Raw genomic sequence first — 20,041 nt, forward strand, 5'->3', positions numbered from 1 at the left:
CCTGCTTTCCAAACCTTGGCCCCAGTCCTGCACCCCACACCCCTGTCCTAGTCTTGAGTCCCCCCTGCACCCCGAACCACTGCCCCAGGCTCAACTCAGAGCCCCTCCCACACTCCAAATTCTTTAGCCCGAGATCAGAGCCTGCTCCCCCCTCCCCTGTACGTCAGCCCCACTGCCTGACAAAAGTGAATGAAGATGGAGGGAGCGGGGCCTGGGAGAAGGGGCAGGAAGAGGGTGGGGCCAGGGGGTTTGGGTTTGAGGTCAATCCTGGATCGCACTTGAAGCGGTCACGTGCTTCAAAAGGTTGGAGACCCTGGGCTACAATATTCTCTGCGTGTGCACACCGCCCCCTGCTGGCAGGCAGAGAAGGGATCTCACCCCCCAGAGTCAGAGGTGAAGCATCTTGCTCCAGGGGCGTGTTATGGACACGAGGACCGCAGGCGTGTTCCATTAGCTGCTACAGCCGTGGCCTCCGTGGAAAAGGAGAGCTGGCCCCCGTGACCCCCTTGCTCCCCGCCGCAACCTAGGCCAGACCCACCAACATATTCCACCAAGAGGGGGTTGAAATCTGCCCATCGCATCGGCCTCTCAGGTGTGCCCAGCTCCTGCATCTCCCCCCCAGAGCCCAAAGGGGCCCTCAGAGCCTCTCTCCCGCAGTAGCAGCCCAGGACCGTTTCTTATCCGCGATCCCAGCCAGAGCCAGGTCCCACGGGCACCAGATGCAGACAAAGCCCTAGCAGCGGCACAGTGCGGGACGCCGTGTAGTTCCACTCGTACCGAGCGCTGTGCGAGCGAGCGGCCTGCTCGGAGCCACCTACGCAGCAGCTGTTCCACGCCCCTCGGAACAGTCTTGGTTGGTAACCCCTTGGGCGTCAGACATAAAACCGGCGGGAAGCTGCACTTCGTTCTGCTGATCTTTAAAGCAGGAAGCAGAGGGGAGGAGGGTTCAAATTCTGGAGGGAGGGGGTAGCAGCTGAATTATGGGAAATGGTACTTAATCAGCATGAAGAGGAGCGTGTAGGGAGCTTCATTATAGGGTAAGAAAGGGACTCGGTTCTCCAACAGGGCTAGAAACCTGGGGAGGTAGAAAGGGGGGCGGTTGTAATGCCCTTGTTTTCCAAGGGTTTCAGAAGTCGTATGATGGGACAAGCGCCCTTCCAGACAATAGCGCGAAACACAGACCCGGAGCCTTCGTTACGTTCTAAAATGTATTCTCATCTCCACCAAGTCATTACAATGTTGGTTACAACGGCGCACTCCAAAAGAACAGGAACAAAAACAAAAGAAGCCATCACAGTGTTGTTAGGTCTAGAATTTCAGTCCCACGACCGATATGTTAAACGATACATTTCAGCCTTAAGGCAGAGAAACAGTTACAGTTAAAATGTAAAGGACTTGTTTTTAAATGCTGTTTGAGTTAACTTCAACTAAGTACAAAAGGTCCTTAAATTACAAACACCAACAAAAAAGGACTTCGGTTAGAAAGCCACGTCTGAGTGAAAAGATCTCAACCTGAAACAGGCAGGAGGGGCTCTTCCCTCCTCCCCACGGCTGGGAATTCACAGGCTACCCCTCGGCTGCTGAACGACTCGGGACGCATGCTGCCCCAGCGCGCCCAGGGCCGACGTAGCAACCTTTCCCTAGCGCAATCTGCAAGCAGCTGTGAAGCAGAGGCCATGCTGCAGAGACGCGGCAGCAGATCACGGCGGCGTGGGCAAGCCGGGCTGCTCCAGCAAGCACGCTGCTGCAGGGTCAGGTTTCTGATTCCTCCAGCAGGGATCAAGGCTGAGGCACAGGGGCGGCAGCATTTAGAGTTATGATATGTGCACAGTGGGTGCTCCTCCGTGGGGACTGGAGCGGGCAGGCCCTGTCCTGGGAAGTGGATGCAGCATGTCTGATTTCATCATCTTCCACTCACACAGAAGCACCAGCCAACGGCTGGGGACAAACCATACATGGGCTTATCCTGCCAAGCCGGTTCGCTCAAGAACAAGGTAGAAGGACAAGCAGCCTGCAAGCAAGAGGACAGCTCCTCAGAGCGCCTCGGGAATGCCCGGAGAGCTGCCTGCTCCTCTCTGGGTCCCATTTAGTGTCTGACTTTGCGGGGTGCAGCATGCACTGGTGGGAGAGCGGAGGCTGGACTTTGCCCTGCATCGGCACATCCTGGCTGCTTCAGGTTGAGAGTTTACACACTCGGACGACAGAAACTGCCCATGACATAGTTACTAGCAGGGCTTGCTCCAGAAAGGAAGAGGAGCAGCTTCTAAATGAAGGGGCAGCTGATCAGCCGGGGGGTGGCGGGGGGGGGTCTGCCAGACGGCTGACCGTCAGCTGCCCTTCCCCAAGCATCTAGGCGCCTACAGTGTCAGAAAGAAACATGCTAATGTCGGAGCCGAAGAAACAAAAGTAACAGCTGAGGTTTCCTTGGGGAGGGGGCTACGCTCCTGGCTACCTGACCAACCGAGAGTCCAATACCAAACCAAAACCAGAACAGAACCAAGCCACTTTTGTTCCATATGCTATGCTGGAAAAGGTCAAACATTTAATAAGGGGAAGGGGCGAACGAGGGGGGAATCGCAAGAACTTGCAGCCAGGGAGCAACCCTTGTGTTCAGTATTTCAACGCCCTCCGGGACCGGGTGAGGGGGGCAGCAGTGAGAGGCACGAAACGCCTCAGAGGAAAGCGTGCCCGGCCCCGAGCACGATACAATGCGGCAGGGCGCTGGAGGTGGTGGCCGCTGGCCTCACCTACGCATGGAGAAGGGGATTCTCTGAGTCGCAGCTTCCTGCGTGCTGGCGGGGCTGGAACTTCGGAAGCAGGCGTCCCTACGTATTGCTCCTTTCCTCTGACTTCTCACTTGTGCTGTCCTGGAGGGAAGATGCAAGCCCTGGAGTTAGTGCACGCTTCACAAGCTCGCTGCACAGGGTCACTGCTAGCATGGAGGTGGGCCGGAGGTTCCCCACCCCAGGGCACTAGAGAGCAGCCACGGTCCCCGGCTGCACCACCAGAGTCACCGTGCACTCTGGCTAGCCAGCTCTTGCGCCAGGTCCAACTCTGCACAGCAGTGAAGGTAAACAGGACGGGAGGAGTTAGGGGCCACTGGCTAACACCAGGCATGGGGGCCTTCCTCCAGAGGACCTCAAAGCCCTGTGCGAACGGCGCCTATTCTCCCTGTGTGATGGCTGGGAGAAACTAAGGCCCAAGGTCACCCAGTGAGTGAGTGGCCGAGCCAGGAATCGATCCCAGAGTCTTGACTCCCAAGTCCTCTGCTCTAGCGCGTGTGGCTTCTTCTCCTGACACAGGGCAAGTGACCCCCAACAGCTACCTGTGGGTCTGTGCCCGCTGTGACGGACGCTTCCTAACCTCCTATGGGTGATATTTACAAGGCCACCAGAACGCCCACAAGTGCGTAGCACTGGAGAGGGGATATGGTCCTCAGCAGAGAAGTGATTCTCATCTCTGTACGGACTTTAAACCTGCCCCTTCAGTCGCTACACGCTCAAGGCATCAACATTTATTTGCCTCGAGAAAGCACCATTTTGTATGTCAGAAATGGATTTTTTAAGTATCTTTTTTTTCTAAACAAAAAGGAAACCAAGAGTCAACTTGGGACTTACTTTGTACGTGGGTTTAGATTTAAAGTATTTAGAAACTCAAATTAACTGGAGCCCTGCTTACAACCTGCAACGAGAAGCTGGAGTTTGGGACACGTCAAAAAATAAGCGGAAGATTTTCTTGAAAACAACACATTTCTCGAGGGAGGAGAGGGGAGGGGAGAGAGAGATCGCACGCCACTGGGAAACCGTCTCCTGCATGGTCTCCCACAGCAGCGCACGGCAGGGGGGTCTGTACCTCGGGGGGCGGTGGCTTGATAGTCACAGGCTGGGATGTTCTTCGGGGCGGAGAAGGTTTCGGCTGCACTTGCTGCTGGACAGTGTTGTAGTAGGTGACCCCGCCGTACACCTGGGACTGGGCCTGCAACCCCAAACGAACGGAAAGCTGGAGCACAGGGCGCACAGAGGGCTGCAGCTGCCCAGAGCGTCATCCAGCTTTAAAACCCAAGTCCTGTGAAGCTAGAGGGGCGCAGAACCGCTCTCGAAGCGGAGCTGGTTAGGGTTCATGTGGCATGGCAGAAAGCAGTGGCCAAGCTTTGTCTGCAAACACGTTCCCTAGAGGAGCGCACGCTACTGCAGTCAGCTTGCCCAGTCAAGCCGGAAGTATGGAGAGAGGCTTTGCGGTCAGGGTCAGCTGTCTGATTGGGTCAGTTGACAGCCAAGCTACTTTGATTCCTAGATGGTTTGCTATAGGCCATGTGTTTCCACTTCCTACCAAGACCACACCCAGGAGCCCTGTGCTTACTCCAGACCAAACCTTCCCTTCTCTGCTGGTCTAGCTGAAGAGAGAAGGGTCTAAAAGGGGTAGGCCCAGTTAAACTGCACCTCTTCTGTCTTGCCACTGAGTGTCACCCGTGTGCCATTTGCAAGAGGAGCTTCTGCCTTGCCACAATGGTGATTAGTGGGAGGCCCAGAAACAGCTCACAGGCCACCAGGTCAGAGGCCATGTGGGACAGGACTTCAGCCAGTGGTCGAACAGATCTGGTAGTTACAAGTGACTGGCCCAGCTGGCTGCCAGCAATTCACAAATGAACCTCCCGACTTTCTGCGACTGGCGTTGGAGGGTTTTCCAGGCCTTTGAGCTCCTACACCCCTGACATCACAAGCCTCAAGCTGTGCCTAGCCTGCCGTCTGGGTTGAACAAGCAAAGGAAGTAGGCTTGAATCCAGGAACTCTCGGTGCCTGGCTTAGCTTGGACCATGAGCAGACTCACCTAGCTGCTGCACTTCTAGGCAGCTTCCCTTTCTTGGTTCTCTCGTCCTGGTAGAGAATTTCAATTCTTGGCCCAAACAATACAACCCCAACCCGAGTGCCGGCGGGGAGTTTGCGACTAAAATTCAAACGCCAGGCCCTGGGAGGTCAGATCAGGCTCCTTCTGCTCCTCAAACTGAGCAGGAAGCAAGATGTTTTCCTCATTCATGCGCTTTAGTAAGATTTAGTTTTAACGTCCGTTTGAATAACATAATGTGTTGCCTCCTTTAGGGAGCAATTCCACACGGCAGGGAGATCAGCAGCTAGCCCATGCTGTCTCAAAGGCCAGACAACACATGGACCCATCTGGATGGGATCCCACAGCCGCATGCTTACAAAACTCCTGCTCGAGACAACTGAAGCGGGCTGGAGCCAACTCACCTGTGTATTGGAATAGAGATGGGGAGGGGGTGGGGGTGGAAGTGCTCCAGGGGGGTAGGGGTAGCCGGGGCTGCCAAAATTCATGACTCCAGGAGGGGAGAAATAGGTGGGCGTGAGCAGCTGCTGTGGGGGCGGTTGCCCAGGCGGCATGGAGACCGGTGGAGGATATAAGCCAGGGTTAGCCAAAGGTGCTGGCGTCTGGTGTGGATGTAAACCTAGGAAATGAAAAAATAAATCCCCCTTGGATGTTGCCTCGGACAAGGCTGGGACTGCTTGGTTGCCAAAGCGAATTAGCGTCTCTGGGTCCGGCTTGCTCTGACCCAACAGGAAGGGCGTTTGTAGACACCTTGGTATGCGACCACGCCAGACTAATGCCTGCGCTGACTGCGGCAGGAGGGGTCACGCACCGAGTAGAATGCTGAGAGCGGGGAGTCTTGCAACACATGGATCATATTCAAATGGACTCAACAGTGCATCAGTCAGTTACACACTATGCGGCAACAGCCCTGGATCAGCCTTTGGGACCAGCCTCAATGACCTGCTGTTTCCCAGATTTCTGAGACCTTTCAGACGTCATTGCTGCTGGGCCGGAAAGGCTGCCAAGCGTCCCCGTACAAAAGGAGGGCAGCGGGCTGCTTCAAGCTTTCCTTAAAACGGGGCCGAGACTCAGCCAGTTATTCTACCCCAAACCAGCAATGTTCTGCCCAGAAGTTCCTAAGGCTTCCTCACCAGGCTTTGGTGTGGCCATCAGCCAAGCAGATGCAGCAGCTAGCAAAACAGTCACATGACCAAGCACAGCATCTAACAAAGATGACGCCACTTCTGCATGGCATCAGCACGGGAGCGAGCGTGACTGACTGACAAGGCCTAAGAAACGGACACGTGGCTTCGCCAAGGTCCGCCGCAGTGCTCAGAGAGGCTGGCGAGCAGCCCGTTTTACAGACAGGGACACGGATGTTAAAAGCCTTGCCTAAGGCCAGAATGAGTCTTTGCCAGCTGGATTCCAACTCAGGAGTACTTGCTCCCCGGGCCTATTCCAGACTGGACTTTCCTCAAACGCAAGGTTAGCAAGTTGGCTTGGGAGGGCAGGGGGGTGGGGAGACAGTGTCTCACCTGGATGTGGGAGGTGCATTTCCGGCTGCACAATCATACCCTGGGGGGGTAACGGGGCAGGAGTCTCACTGTGGGTGTAGATTGGTCCTTGGAATTGTACTGCAAGAGAAAACAGTTTGCAAGGAAACAAATGTTATTTAGTTTTTCCTGCTGTAACGAGAGTCGCGTTGATTACAGGAGTCGCAGCATTGGAGCCCTGCTGTGCTCAAACACTGTCAATTGTGCGTGCCGTCCAGCGTCAGGATCCCAGCCGAGAGAGCTCCCGGCAAGCTCCTACCTGTAACGGAACACAGCGTAGCTGCCTCTTTCAAGGCTTTTAATGTTCTGACGGATTTTCAGCATCTCACTTACTCCCTCCAATCTCTCCCTCACAAAACGCCAATGAAACTAGTATTTCTACCAAGGTTCAAACTCCACTTCTCAATTCTAGAACATCGTGGGAGTTTCCAGAGCTGCAGACGCCAAGCCGAAGACGCCGGCAATGCTGGGAGCTGCTTTCCAAAAGGGAGCCGGGATTACATCCAGAACACTCAGCTGTTATGGACATTTAAGAACGATTTGAGGGAATCGTTTCACATTAAGCTTTGACATTTTAACCCTACCATTACGGGCTCTACCACTAGCCGACCACGGCCCTTTCAAGAGGAAGGAGCTCTTCAAGAACTCATGAGAAGCTCCCAATAATTAACTCGGTTTTAAAGAGCAGCTTCTGACATAACCAGGCTCCCCATATGGGCCCCTCCCCCCAGTCAGAGCTCATTTCTGAGCGCGCTAAAGCTTGGACAGAAGAGGAACCGGAGCTGTAGCACTCACATGGATCATAATAGTGCCCTTCCATGATGCTGATGTGCATTGGGGGAGCAGGCTCCGGAACTGGCGGCCGCTGGCGCTGGGATGAGTAACGCTTGGCACGGCCCGCCTGTACTCCCTGAAAGAGTCCAAAGGCATCTGTGAGCTAGAGTTACAAAGAGGAGTCTGCCCCAGTTCACACCAGCGTTACCCACCCAACCTTCCTGGGAACCTACATTCAGCTTAACACACCGAAATGGCCCACGCTTCTTACACAAGGAACGGAGAAATGCAGGCATGCCACAGCCAGGCTCTGGCCATTCAAGCACAGGACCAAATCAACGCTTTGGTTCAAAATTACTAAAAAGAAGAGTCCCACTGCATACAAGATTCCCTGCTTTACCATGTCCTCCATCCTGTTAAACGGGGGTGGTGGTCCAGCTCCCATGTGCATATGATTAGGAATACCTGGGAAAAGAGACACGCTGGTTACCAAGTCGCATGCTCGTCTTTAATAAGCGATCTTACGTGTCAGAGCCTTCCTGGGCAGTCGTCTTTCTGGCTAATAGGGGTGTGAATAGTTAACCAGTGGGGGCTACTGCCGTGGGCCTGGCCCTCCTGTAGCAGCGTGCCGTGGGCAAGGGCAGCTCTGTTTAAGCCGTTAACCAGTTTAACCATTAAACATTGGGTTTAACAGGATTTTACATCCCTCCCACCTATATGAAATGCAGGACAGAAAATGTCACTGTTTTAGAGAAATTAGTGTGCTGTGAATACCAACCTAGGCCTCGCAAATTTCAGTGACAATGTATAATTCACGAGAAGCTTCGACGATGAAATAAGTTCTCCAAATTACAGCGCGTATTAGAGAAGTCAAGGGTTTATACATTGCAGTACTAAGTACAAAGGGACTTTGACAATTATTTTATCAGTGTCACTGGCTCTGCAGCTGTACAAAGCGTATACAAAGAGGAGAATCCAGACATGGAATACCCTGGATACAGACCAAATCTTCTAACATCTTGCTAAACATCACTTGGCTTCCACTCCTATTCTCAGATCACAGCAAAGCTCTGGGAGTTTGGGGCCAGGGTTGGGTCTTGCTCCTGAACAAGTGTCTACATGGCACCTTATAGCTCCAGCTGAAACTCACTACAGCCAGGCAGCCCTGATCGTGTTTTCAAATTCAAGCTGCAGAAAGTCACAGGCCACAACAGTAGTTGTGGGAGCAAAACGTCACTCCTTTTATGAGTCCGCTGGACAAATGTATGAGGGTTGCATGGAATGGTGGGGGGTAGGGCTCAGCGGCCATTGAGCTCACTTCCTGTTTACATCTGATGTTCCCAAAAGCTCTTGCAGCAGGCTTCAGCCAGCCACATGCTGGGGGAGGAGGCGGGGGCGAGGCAATGTGTTCCAAGTTTGTGGTGGAGATGCTGTCCACCAGGGCCCTGAGGTGACACTGATCAGCCAGCCTCAGGTGCTGGGCTGGCTGGTTCTTGCTCACATGCACAGGACCTAACTCATCGCTATGTGTGGGGTTGGGAAGGAATTTTCCTTCAGGTGACCTACGGGTTTCACCTTCCTCTGCAGTGTGGAGGTCACTTGCCAAAATTATCTGGGTGCGTCTGTCTCAATTGTTTCCAGCCACTGCATGTCCTCAGGCAGCGGTGCTCCTGGGCCCCACAACTGTGCACCTACAGCACATCATAATCTAGCTTCCTGAGGGCTGTGGTACTTCTGTCTCCTCTCCGTCCCTGTGGTTAGCAAGTGGGTGGCCCACGACAGCAGGATGGAGCAGATCGGACCCTGAGCTCTGACTACACATACAAATCTCAATGATGGTATCAGAGCGCAACACTCCCAGAGTGCCCTCATGCAGCAGGCCACACCACAAGTGCTCCTGCCTCAGTTTCCCCTCCAGGGTAACCCAATGACTCTGCTTCAATGATGCCCTTCCTTGGAGACAGCTTATTATGAAAACCAAAATGTAGCCTCTTTGGAGAGGAAATAGGGAAACGCTTCCAGCCAGCCATTGGTAACAGCTGCTTTGTACTGGACAGAGTCTGTCCTTCAAACTAAGGGGAGTTTTTCATAATCTTTCTGCTATTAAACTAAGCAACTCTGTATCAGCAGCAAACCAACCCATGTCTGCAAGCAGGCACCAATGCCATTCAGCTTCCGAGGCGGACAGCAAGCAACCTGCATAACAGCTGGCATCGTGGGGCAACATTTAAACACAACAAGGTCAATTAATTTTTCTGCAGGGGGTCATGGGGCCTAGAGCCACAGAAAGCAGATGGGTTCAAATGTAAAGCGGTCTGCTTCAGGCAAGAGTAAATGGCCTGGAACTGAAAGTACCTGCTCTAGAGTAGACCCCTGAGATCAGAGCCTGCAATTCCGGTAAGCTAGGTGTTCTGGCCCTAATGCTAGGCCAAGCACTGCCCCCCATGTCCATTGGCTGAGATTCCCTACCTTCAGCCCAGGCTAGGGATTGAAATGTAATCAGTGAACTGATGAGCATCGGTCCCTATTAACTCCTGCAGGCTCCTGGTGGGGCTGGCGAGTGTTTAACCATCACCACTGGAATTTTAATCGGTTACTATTTTTAAATCTTTTTTACATCCCTAGCCTAGACTCCTGCACCATCACCCCGCTGCTGCACCCTACAATTGCTGCCCACACCCCGCTCCTGCACCCCCCACCCTGCTCCTGTACCCTATATCTCCCGCCTACACCCTGAACCTGCCGCCCCCACTCCTGCACAGACCCCTCTCAAAGTGTTAATCTGGTGCTAGGGGATGAAGGGGGGGGGAGTCCTGAGCCGCAGCGCTCTCCTCCCTCCCCAAGGCTGGAGCTTGAGGAGAAGCTCTTTTTTTCTGCTTCTCATTTGGGGCCCACGTCTGTGAGGGTCCCCCTCCCCCTTTCTCCTCACTTGGGGGCCAAGTCAGTGCGGGATCAGGGTATTGGGGGTTTTTTTTGCACTTCTCAATTGTGTATCGGTCCCGACTGATCTTTCTGCGGGCCAACGACCCCCCCAACCCAGGAAAGGTTTCCCACCTCTGGCTTAGCCAATGAAGCTATCCCTCCAGCTCTAACAACAACAGACCTTTCTAGCCACAGCGGCTGTGCTGCCTTCAGCGGGGAAAGCCGCTCCGAGCCCCGTGGCACTTACCTCGAAGCTCCCGAGGCTGTATGAACGGAGGCTGTCCCGGGGTCCAGGTCTGCTCGGTTAGATTCAGCTGAGTCATGTCTTGCTCCAATCCATCCAGGCTGGCTTCCACTGGCGACTCCCAACTCCCAGCCTTTGCAGGAGGAGGGGGGCTCGCGACCTGTACCGGTTTCGGAGGCACGGGCGCCGACCCTTCTGGAGGGGGCACTTCATCGGCCAGCTTCCCTGCATCGCCGGCTTTAACCCTAGTTCTCCTCACCCTGGAGTAGGATTTCTTTTCAATGGGTCTGTCTGGTGGCGGCTGGGCAGAGTCCGTGCTGGGGGTCTGGCTTTCCAAAACCAGCTCTTCCTTCTTGGCAGGGCTGCTGTGGACAGGGGCCATCTCTGCTTCAGGAGAGGGGTCCCTCTCGGGGGCTTCTTCCACACGCCTCGCCCGGGTACTGCTGTCGTGCTTAGCCTGCTCCCCTGCTCGAGAGAGGTGCTGGCTGTTTGCTTCCACAGCTCGGTAGCTTGGCCGGTTCTCTTTGTAGCCACCCATCCTTGGAAAGTTCCTGGCTGGGGGCATCCTCCCGGTGCCTGCTGCGTTGCGGCTGGTGAAGGTCCGTGTTGGCAGCGAAGCACTGTCTGAGCTCTCGTGTCTCGGCGGCTTGGCTTGCCTCTCGTTGGCCCAGTTCACCTCGCGCTGCGGGGGGCTCCCAAACCTTGAGGGTGAAAACGGTGAGGATGAGAAACAAGCCCCCGAGTTGCACCACTGGGAGACATTTACAGACACCAGGGCTGTAATTACCCCCCCATCTCCGCCCCCAAGATGCCTTCCCAAAGGGTATGTCTAGACTACATGACTCCGTCGACGGAGCCATGTAGATTTATTTTTTGGGCAAAGGCAAATGAAGCCGCGATTTAAATGATCGCGGCTTCATTTAAATTTACATGGCTGCCACGCTGAGCCGACAAACAGCTGATCAGCTGTTTGTCCGCTCAGCGCGCTAGTCTGAACGCTCCCCTGCCGACATCAAAGCCCTTTGTCGGCAGCTCCGGCAAACCTCATCCCACGAGGAATAACGGGGCTGCCGACAAAGGGCTTTGATGTCGGCAGGGGAGCATCCAGACTAGCGCGCTGAGCGGACAAACAGCTGATTAGCTGGTTGTCGGCTCAGCGCGGCAGCCATGTAAATTTAAATGAAGCCGCGATCATTTAAATCGCGGCTTCATTTGCCTTTGCCTATGTGTCTAATCTACATGGCTCCATCAATGGAGCCATGTTGTCTAGACACAGCCAAACACAACACACCAAGGCACCCTGTTCTACCCTCCCATCCTGAAGCTGGCTTCCAGAGCTTGATGCTTCTGCTCAGCCCTCTCCCAGACAGGCAGCACCCAGACCGACCAGCCCCCCAGAGTCTCAATCAGGCAGTGGACACGCACCCATCAGCCCTCTGCCCAACCCCCTCCTTCAAGCCCTTCCTATTCGATGCTCAGCATCAAGGTGGCTGCAAGAAGGCTCGTCTTCCCGCCCAGTACGTGAGGAGTCTTCTGACTGGACTCCAAGGCCTCGGCTGCTCACCGGGGCTTGCGCATCCTCCTGGGCTTGATGTCGTCGGGATTGTGAGCCGATCTGATGTCATAGCCGTAGAGGGCGATCAGCTCCTGCCTGCTTTTGGGGGCTTGCTCATCTTCCCGGAATTTGTCATGCTCCCAGCGGCCCTCATCCTTCCAGAGCTTTCGCTGGCGCCCCTTTGGCCTGGCACAGGGAGACAGAGACTCAACAGGCCTTTGCAAACCAAGGCTGGAGGGTGGAACAGGCAGTACAGAAGCCGCTCCTTTCTGGGAAGGGTGTGCCTGGAGACCGCGGAACATCTCCCCTCCCCCAACTCCATTCGCAGCCTTTCAGGACTCCGAGAGACCCTGTCCTGCCAGCCCAAGAGGCAGATGGGAACCCACCCCTTTCCATCACAGGTCAGCGGCAGGAGGCTCAACATGGGCTTCCGTAGCATTACCAGTCCCTGCTGCCTTAGGAACATGTGGAACCAAAGCCAGTCCTGGCACAACATTACCACGAAGCAACCAGGCCAGCCCATGCCGCGTATCCCAGGTCTTACAAAAATCGCCCAGTCTGCCAGGTATTTCACATGGAAGCCAAGGGCTGTGCTGGCTCAGGACTCAACTTCTCTGTAGCCAGCGACGTTTCACGAGTCCTACCTGACTTCCTCCTCCTGGGTCTGCCCGCGGAGATCATGTTCAAAGAAGAGCCCTTTGCGGGGTATGTAAGCAGGGTTCTTCCGGTCCTCGTCGTCATCCAAGTGCTTGGGGACCTTTTTCCCCACTTTATTCTCAATTGGTTCAGTGCTCTCCTATCAAAACCAGAGAACTCATTACACTGCAGCAGCCTTTCCTCATGCAGCCACCCTCCCTCCGGGGGTCACACTGCACACAGGAGATAGCTACCTGCCCATCCCCGCTCTGTCTCTCGCCCGTCACAGAACCTTTGGGGGCAGGTTTCTCTTCCCCTTTCTCTGCTTTTCCTGTGGATTCAGTGGCATTGCTGCTCTCCTGCTTCAGCTCCACCTTGGCGCTTTCCTCCTCGCTGTACTCCCCCTCCTCGGCCTGCAAGCAAACATCCAACTGCTGAGACAAGATCACAACTCTGGTTAGCAACAGATCCCCGGGTGAGTTTCAGCCTATGTGTCTAGATCCCCACAGCTCCAACCAGCCCCCTATCCAGACTGATTCTCCACCAATACCACAGAGCAGCCCAAGGCCAATGGCAACCAGCAAGGCTAGGAGAAAGCAGAGCAAACGTTCAAGAAAAATCACAGCTCAACCAGAGCCTCCGAGTTCTACGCTGGGGAACCTTTTGTACCGCGCCATGAGGGAAGCTACCCCAGAGGGGGCTCATGCCGTCAGGCTCCACGGCGCACATGGACCTGCTCTGCTTTCCCCCATGGAAGGGCTGGCCTCTGCCACACCTGTGTTTCTGAACTCGCTGGAGCTGTGTAGCTGGCTGACTCCGAGCACTCTGCTCACAAGCATCTGACCTCGTTTCACCCTCCGGGAGACTGAGAGCCTTGCTCTGCCTGGAATCGACACTAAAAATAGCATTGGCACCACTACCAAGACGACTGCTCTAGTTTCTCTGTCAATGCTGCATGTGCACGTGTCAATTGCTGCTCCTTCGATTTGTTTGGGGGACACACGTTTTGTGTATAGTGAGGCACAGTGGAAGACGAGAGCTGCTCATAGCTCTCCCAGCACGGCCGGTACACTTGGAGTGGTTGGATGTCAGAGGAGTTAGTTCAGTTGCTCAGGAGCTATGGATACTGGGTCCCTAGAGACCCAATATCTATATTTTCCAGAGTCAGCTGCAGCTTGAACACAGGCCTCTGCAGACAGAATAGTATCCCGAGTGGGTGGAAAAGGCACTCCCTTCCACATTCTGATCTGGCTTTAGAGTCTGCAGCAGCCCCCAAGCACTCACTGCAAGGAATGAGATGTGGAAGTGATGGTGTGCCAAGCCCCTTCCCCGCCCATTTCTCTGCCCCCTTCTCACCTCTCCCTGCTGCTCGTTTTGAGAGCATGGTTTTCCAGACACTGAGCCATGTATCACCCCACCCATTTCAGGAGAGAAGTCTCTGGCACTAGACCTGCCATGGATTTACAGCAGGTGATCATGGCCACTAGACGTCCCGAAACACCCCTCAGGCTCCTAGTCCTGCTGTCACTACGTGTCCATGAAGCACTAGGCCAGAGTTTGCTGTCCAGGCTGCCTTACTGAACAAAACAGCTGGCCCCAGCGACATGCCCAGAAGGGATTACTGACAAGAAACGTTCTCTGTTGTGAGCCGTGCGGGGCCAGGCCTCACTACTGGACACAGCTCAGCATCTTCATTCCTCTTTCAGCCAAAGAACAAGCATCTCGGGTTCATTACTTGTGTGTGAGTTACAGCTAGTCAAGACCTAGCAAGTGCTCTAATCCTCTGCTGATCGTTTGAAGCTGGGCCCCTGGTCTGCACCATTTGCTTTCACAGAGGAGCCAGGCCTTAGTTATTTACATCTCCCAGTGCTGCTTGTTGGCAGTTCAGGGGGACATTGCTTGGACCCAAAACCCAGGCAGGTTAAGACAGGCTAGACAAAATGCTAGATTCAAAGGCTCCAAGGCCAGGGTCAGTAGGCCCCCACAAGGCATATGAGCTGTTCTTTATGTTAAGACAATGCAAGAAACAGAAACTAGGTGTCAATATAAAGAATACACTCACCTCGGAGTCTTCTGCACTTTCGTAATCCGAGAGCACAGCTAAGGAAGAGAAAGCAGGCGTTTGGCACACATGCTGCAGAAGTGGTGTTTTCTCCAAACATGAATTAGCTTTGAATTATAACACTTAGAGCATCACTCATCAACATTCCTGTGCACAGACACACAGCATTCAAACCACACGCGTACTAAGCACCAGTATTAAACTGGCCCTCAATCTCCCTGCTGAAAAGCACTGCCGTTAGACCAATGCTCCATCCAGCCCAGCATTACATGCTTCAGACACTCCTGGAGCAGGGGACCAGACAACTGGCCTTTCAAAATGGCCTCAGAGTATGCATTTTTAATAGCTAACGATTCTGTGCTTTCATAGCTTCCCTTCTCCCTCCCAGGACAGCCCAAAGATACTTATTACTCACCGTCTCCTTCAATGCCATCTTCACTTTCCTATTGAAAGAGAGAGACACACAAGCATGTTACTGGATGTGTAAAATTTCCAGGAAAATTTCAGTGACTTGCCTATCAGATGTGACCTCACTAGACATCTAGACAAGCTTTTGACAAGAGCCGGGTTGGGGAGATGCCTGTGACCCTGGCACACAGGAGAGTCATCCTGGAAGCTTACATTTAGAACAAACATGGATCTAAGAACTTGGACAAGAGTTTTCCTGAAAATGCATCCAGTTGCATGCACAAGGCCGGCCAGACTGAGGGAAATTCAAGTCCTCCAGGCAAGAAAAGGCAGTATGGAGAGGAGGGGTTTAAAGTGTGGTTAGTCAGTACTGATCTTTAGGGGAAAGAGGCCTACACAGAAATGATGAGCTCCCTTAATAAAATAAAACTAGAATCAGACTGCTGGCTCAGAAAGTTACTGGGGGATTGCTGAAAGCTGGGAATGGGTGACGGGATGATTACCTGTTCTGTTCATTCCCTCTGGGACACCTGGGCTTTGGCCACAGCCTGAAGACAGACTCCTTGGCTAGACAGACCTTTGGTCTAATCCATTCTTATGGATTATTTAAATTAGTGGCTTTCCCCAGCCTCCATGTGCTGAGGAGCACCAAACTCTCACAGCTGCTACAGATGTCAGAAACATAAATGTTAACGTCTGTCTTTATGGGATAGAGAGTAAGACTGAACTGGAGGAGGAGATCAGATCACAGAGGTAAATTCTGGAAAAGAACCAGAGTATCAGACTAAAGGAATTTAATAAAATAGGCTCATGCTCAAAAATTAAAAAACTGTGTATATAATAATGTAAAGGCTAAAAGCAAAAACAGGTGAACTACAAATATACCCGAAAGCAGAATAGGAACATGGTGTAAGAGGTCCGAGGGAATAAGCTACACGGCTATAAACTACACAGGAAGAACAATTAAACTGGACAGATGGGCAGAGCATTATCCTAAAAGACTTCAGAAAAGTCTACGAGGGGTGGGGAACCTCAGGCCTGGGGGCCAGATGTGGCCCTTGGCTTGCCTGGATCTGGACACTGAGACTCAGGGTTCCCCCTAACATTGGGGAGCCTGTGCTGGTGCTCCAATCCAAGCCTCTCTGTGGGGACAGAGCACACACAATCTACTAGGCTGGGGGCCCAGTGGGGGAGAGAGGATTTCCACTGCTTACTTGTGTGTGGCTGATTTTTCCATGGGTCAGCAGCCCCTGACTCAAAAAAGGTTCCCCACCCCTGCTCTAGGGTAATAGTACTGGCCTGCCCATGAAGAGTCAATGACAAACACAAAGAAGAAAGTCTGTAAACATGTCAGAAACAAGAAACCAGAGAGGGAAATGCTAGGTCCACCAAAGGCATAGGCAAGGAGTATTTTCAGCTGAGATTTACACTGTCACTGAAACTTATAAACACTGTGGCATTCATTCAGCTGACAATCTATGAAAACACAAGATTCAATTTTAACACCCTTTCACTCAACATCATTTTACCTGACAGAACCCATTTCAACCATCCTGATTGTTTTACATTTCTCTGAAATCTGAGAAATGTATTGGCTGAGCCATTGTCTTGACGACCAAATTAAGCTTTGCTAACTAGCTCAAAAGTTTCACGAGAAAGGGCTGCAGAGTGACCAGATGGAGATATTCATCTAAAAGTCCAGCCCCAAACCACCTGCACTAACTCATTTTGAACACCAGAGTCTGCATAATCTGTATTGCCACAGTGGAAAGACAGATGAGGAAAGATGTGGTCCTGGAATGAAAAAGATTATTGATGCAGAATTTTTCAAGTCAATGTAACGGTAGTTCCAGACCTACTGTAATGTATAAAGATGTGGCAAGGAGGGTCACTTGGCACATACTCTTTTGCCCTTTGTTACATTGCCTGTCTGTATCAAGGATTGAAGTAAATTCTGTAGCATGTGCACGAGGAAAGGACAGGAGAGGAGTGTGTTGATAAGATCTTTGGACACGGATTAATAAAGCTAAATCCCACTGCGCTGCCGAGATCCTTTTGATAAGGGGCTGAGCGGGGAGGTGGAATCCAGGGCTCCTAATCAATTCCTCTCTAAATACGTCCGCCTTACTGGTCTGGAGGAGGGCAATTTAGCAAGATTTTTAAGATGCGGGGCCGGTAAGCTTGCGGCCTGCCCACGCGCTTCGCACTGCAAAAGGAAAGTGACTAAAAACAACAAGCGAGAGAGGAGGCTCAGTCACACAAAGCGGTTTCCCCCACGGCCCTGCCGCCACCGCGGCGACGAGCAGACAACGGAATTCGAAGACATCGGCCCCAATGAGTTTCTCCCCAGGGTCAAGCCGCGGAGGGGGGGGGATATTACGTTTGGGTGGCAAACGCCCCCCCCCAGCCACATGCAACACTCTGGCCGCTCCCACCTCCCCTGACGGCCCCGCCCCGGGGGCTCAGCCAGCCCGACCTGTGCACAAGCGAGCCCCCCCCAACCACGCGGGACAGGCCCCCCCCGACGCGCGCGGGCCGACCCCTGCCAATGGGGAACCCCCCCGCGGGGAGGGGGGGCAGGCCCCTCCCATCCCTCAGACCCCCCCCCATTGTCGCCCCGCCCCCACTCACACACTCGGACTCCTGCGGGCTCTTGGCGGCCCCGGGCGCGCTCTCGGCCGCGCGGCCCCGGCCCCCCGCGGGCAGGTCCCCGGCAGCGCCCCGGGCCGGCCGGGGGGGCGAGGCGGGCGAGCCGGAGCGGGCCCCGCCGGCCGCGGAGTCGGCGCTGTCGGAGGCGGCCGAGTCGGACTCGTCCTCGCTGTCCTGGGAGGCCCGCTGCCGCCGCCTGTCCGCCATCTTGGGGGGGGCTGTGCGGGGGCGGGCGCGCAGGGCCCGACGGGACGGCGCCGGGACTACAGCTCCCAGGGGCGCACCGCGGCGCCTCCCGCTTCCGGCCCCGCCCGAGAGGGGAGGGGTCACAAGTCCCACTTCCGGGCAGCCCGCTCCGCGGCTCCCGCGAGGCTTTGTCAGAGAGCCGGAGTGCCTGCCCCGCCCTCAAGGGAGCCGCTCAGCGCGGGCGGCCCCACCCCTGCCTGGCGCGGCTGTGACGTCGTGCCGTCGCCGCACGATGACGTCATGTTACCGTCCAGGTGACGTCATTTCCTTGCTTGAAGCGGATTGCAGGCCATTTCCACGATTGAGCCGAGCACTGGGCCTGGGGCCGGGCTGGCTCAGCACACGGGGGCACAGCTGGGACCAGGGGAGAGCCAGGCCTGCGCCTTTCTGCAGGGCTAGGGGGGTCAGATACTTTCACAAAAAATCCAGAACCTGTCGGGGGGAGGAAGGTGTGTGTGGGGGGGAAATTGGTTGAAAAAAAAAAAAGAAGGGGGGGGAAGGACCCAGGCACCCAAATTTGTTGAGCCAAAAACAGTATTTTACTCCTGCAGTATTTTCTGTTGTTTTTTTTTAAACCCAAGAGAAGACGCAATTACCGGACTGTCTGGACAAAAACAGGACAACTGGCAAACCTATGCAGGACTCTACATGATTTGTTTCTTGCATGCACCTAAGTTTTTCCACAAGGGGGTAGCTCAATTTCACACTCCTTACCTTGTCCTGTATGCAGAGGGGTAGTCGTATTCAACCGAAAAAAACCACCACCAAATAGTCCTGTAGCACCCTCGAGACTACAGGTGATATCATGAGCTTGTGTATGCACAACCCACTTCTTGTGCCCACAAAAGCTCATACCACCATCTACGTTTTTGTTAGTCTCGAATTATGGTGCTGAAGGACTATTTGCTGTGGTTTAAGCTTGCCCTGTGTGTCCTTTTCCAGAAAGGAAAACCTGATAACTTGGGCCCTATTCCTCATAGGTAGTTAGGTGTCTAAATTCCCATCGACTCCAGTAGAAATTCAAAGGTATTTAGATGCCTGTGATCAGAGGGGCTACGTCTACACTGGCATGATTTTCCGGAAATGCTTTTAACGGAAAAGGTTTTCCGTTAAAAGTATTTCCAGAAAAGCACGTCTAGATTGGCAGGACGCTTTTCTGGAAAAGCACTTTTGCCGGAAAAGTGTCCGTGGCCAATCTAGACGCGCTTTTCCGCAAAAAAGCCCCGATCATCATTTTCGCAATTGGGGCTTTTTTGCGGAAAACACTACTGTGCTGTCTACACTGGCCCTTTTCCAGAACAGTTTTCTGGAAAAAGACTTTTGCCCGAACAGGAGCAGCATAGTTTTTCCGGAAAAGCACTGATGATTTTACATTAGATCGTCAGTGCTCTTCTAGAAATTCAAGTGGCCAGTGTAGACAGCTGGCAAGTTTTTCCGGAAAAGTGGCTGATTTTCCGGAATAACTTGCCCGTGTAGACACAGCCAGGGAGTTTGGCTACTACCCTAAGACCCGAAGCCTCAAGGATAAATGGGAGTCAATGTCATATCCACATCATACACAAGCACAGAGAGGTGAAGTGACTGGCACAACACTTCACCTCCCTCTGAAGACAAATCATGTTGCTTGCCATCACTGGAACAAGACAGAGGTGCATTGACCACACATCCATCCTTGCACGGTTATCTACCCAACACACTTGTTCTCTTTATGTAAAGTAAGGTGATTCTCTATACATTCCACAATAGGTTCATCTATTTCTTCCTGCATTTAGTATTTCAGCTCCCGAGGTACGCCCTTCTCTCAACTGTTATCTATGAGCAGCAGTGACTTTTCCTTTTCATCCACCCACTCGCTTAAAGATTTGTAAAGAAAGCAACAAAAAAAATGAACTAGGAGCAAGCACCTTCGTGTGGCTCCAGCATTATTGCTCCCTACAGAATTTATTAAGCAAGCATTTGGCAACAGGCCTTCAGCACTTGCCGCACACTGACCCAGACCCAGGAACGATCTGCATTGACGTTTTTAAAGAGCCAAAACAGACTCTCTGAGAAGCCTTTCAGAGCAAATTGGAGTCAGAAAAACAGTCTTGGGAAATATTAAGTGTTTCTTTAAAATACATTTGAATAGTGGCTCCCACATATTTAGCTATGGAATTGAGTGCTGGCTG

The 20,041-nt window shown here is 53.4% G+C and overlaps 1 protein-coding gene across 5 annotated transcripts; it reads right to left on the reverse strand.

Moving 5' to 3' along the window:
* Positions 1-1,898: 1,898 nt before the first annotated feature.
* Positions 1,899-17,954, reverse strand: CASC3 (CASC3 exon junction complex subunit). 5 transcript variants are annotated; one of them, XM_075911733.1, is made up of 14 exons: positions 17,610-17,954; positions 14,986-15,013; positions 14,571-14,608; positions 12,763-12,942; positions 12,517-12,668; positions 11,882-12,058; positions 10,321-11,018; positions 7,552-7,616; positions 7,173-7,287; positions 6,360-6,458; positions 5,247-5,461; positions 3,853-3,975; positions 3,618-3,694; positions 1,899-2,867 (listed from the first exon to the last, which is right to left on the reverse strand). In XM_075911733.1, exons 1-13 carry the CDS (start codon positions 17,832-17,834, stop codon positions 3,659-3,661), a joined length of 2,151 nt encoding a protein of 716 aa, XP_075767848.1. In that variant the 5' UTR covers positions 17,835-17,954; the 3' UTR covers positions 1,899-2,867; positions 3,618-3,658. The 5 variants fall into 5 exon arrangements, with proteins under 5 accessions (XP_075767848.1, XP_075767851.1, XP_075767849.1 ...); XM_075911736.1 differs by having other exon boundaries at positions 12,763-12,921; positions 17,610-17,953; XM_075911734.1 differs by having other exon boundaries at positions 3,618-3,681; positions 12,763-12,939; positions 17,610-17,953.
* Positions 17,955-20,041: the final 2,087 nt, after the last annotated feature.

The sequence above is a fragment of the Pelodiscus sinensis genome, chromosome 29 (assembly GCF_049634645.1).
Source record: "Pelodiscus sinensis isolate JC-2024 chromosome 29, ASM4963464v1, whole genome shotgun sequence".
NCBI classification, from domain to species: domain Eukaryota; kingdom Metazoa; phylum Chordata; order Testudines; family Trionychidae; genus Pelodiscus; species Pelodiscus sinensis.

What these genes read in the sequence shown, in the direction of transcription:
- CASC3 (XM_075911733.1), bottom strand. Translation starts at nt 17,834, where the DNA reads ATGGCGGACAGGCGGCGGCAGCGGGCCTCCCAGGACAGCGAGGACGAG. An exon ending in ACCCAGGAGGAGGAAGTCAG is followed by an intron (nt 12,059 to 12,516) that starts GTAGGACTCGTG and finishes TCCCTGTGCCAG; the next exon opens with GCCAAAGGGGCGCCAGCGAA. An exon ending in AGGGCACTATTATGATCCAT is followed by an intron (nt 6,459 to 7,172) that starts GTGAGTGCTACA and finishes TTTCTCTTGCAG; the next exon opens with TACAATTCCAAGGACCAATC.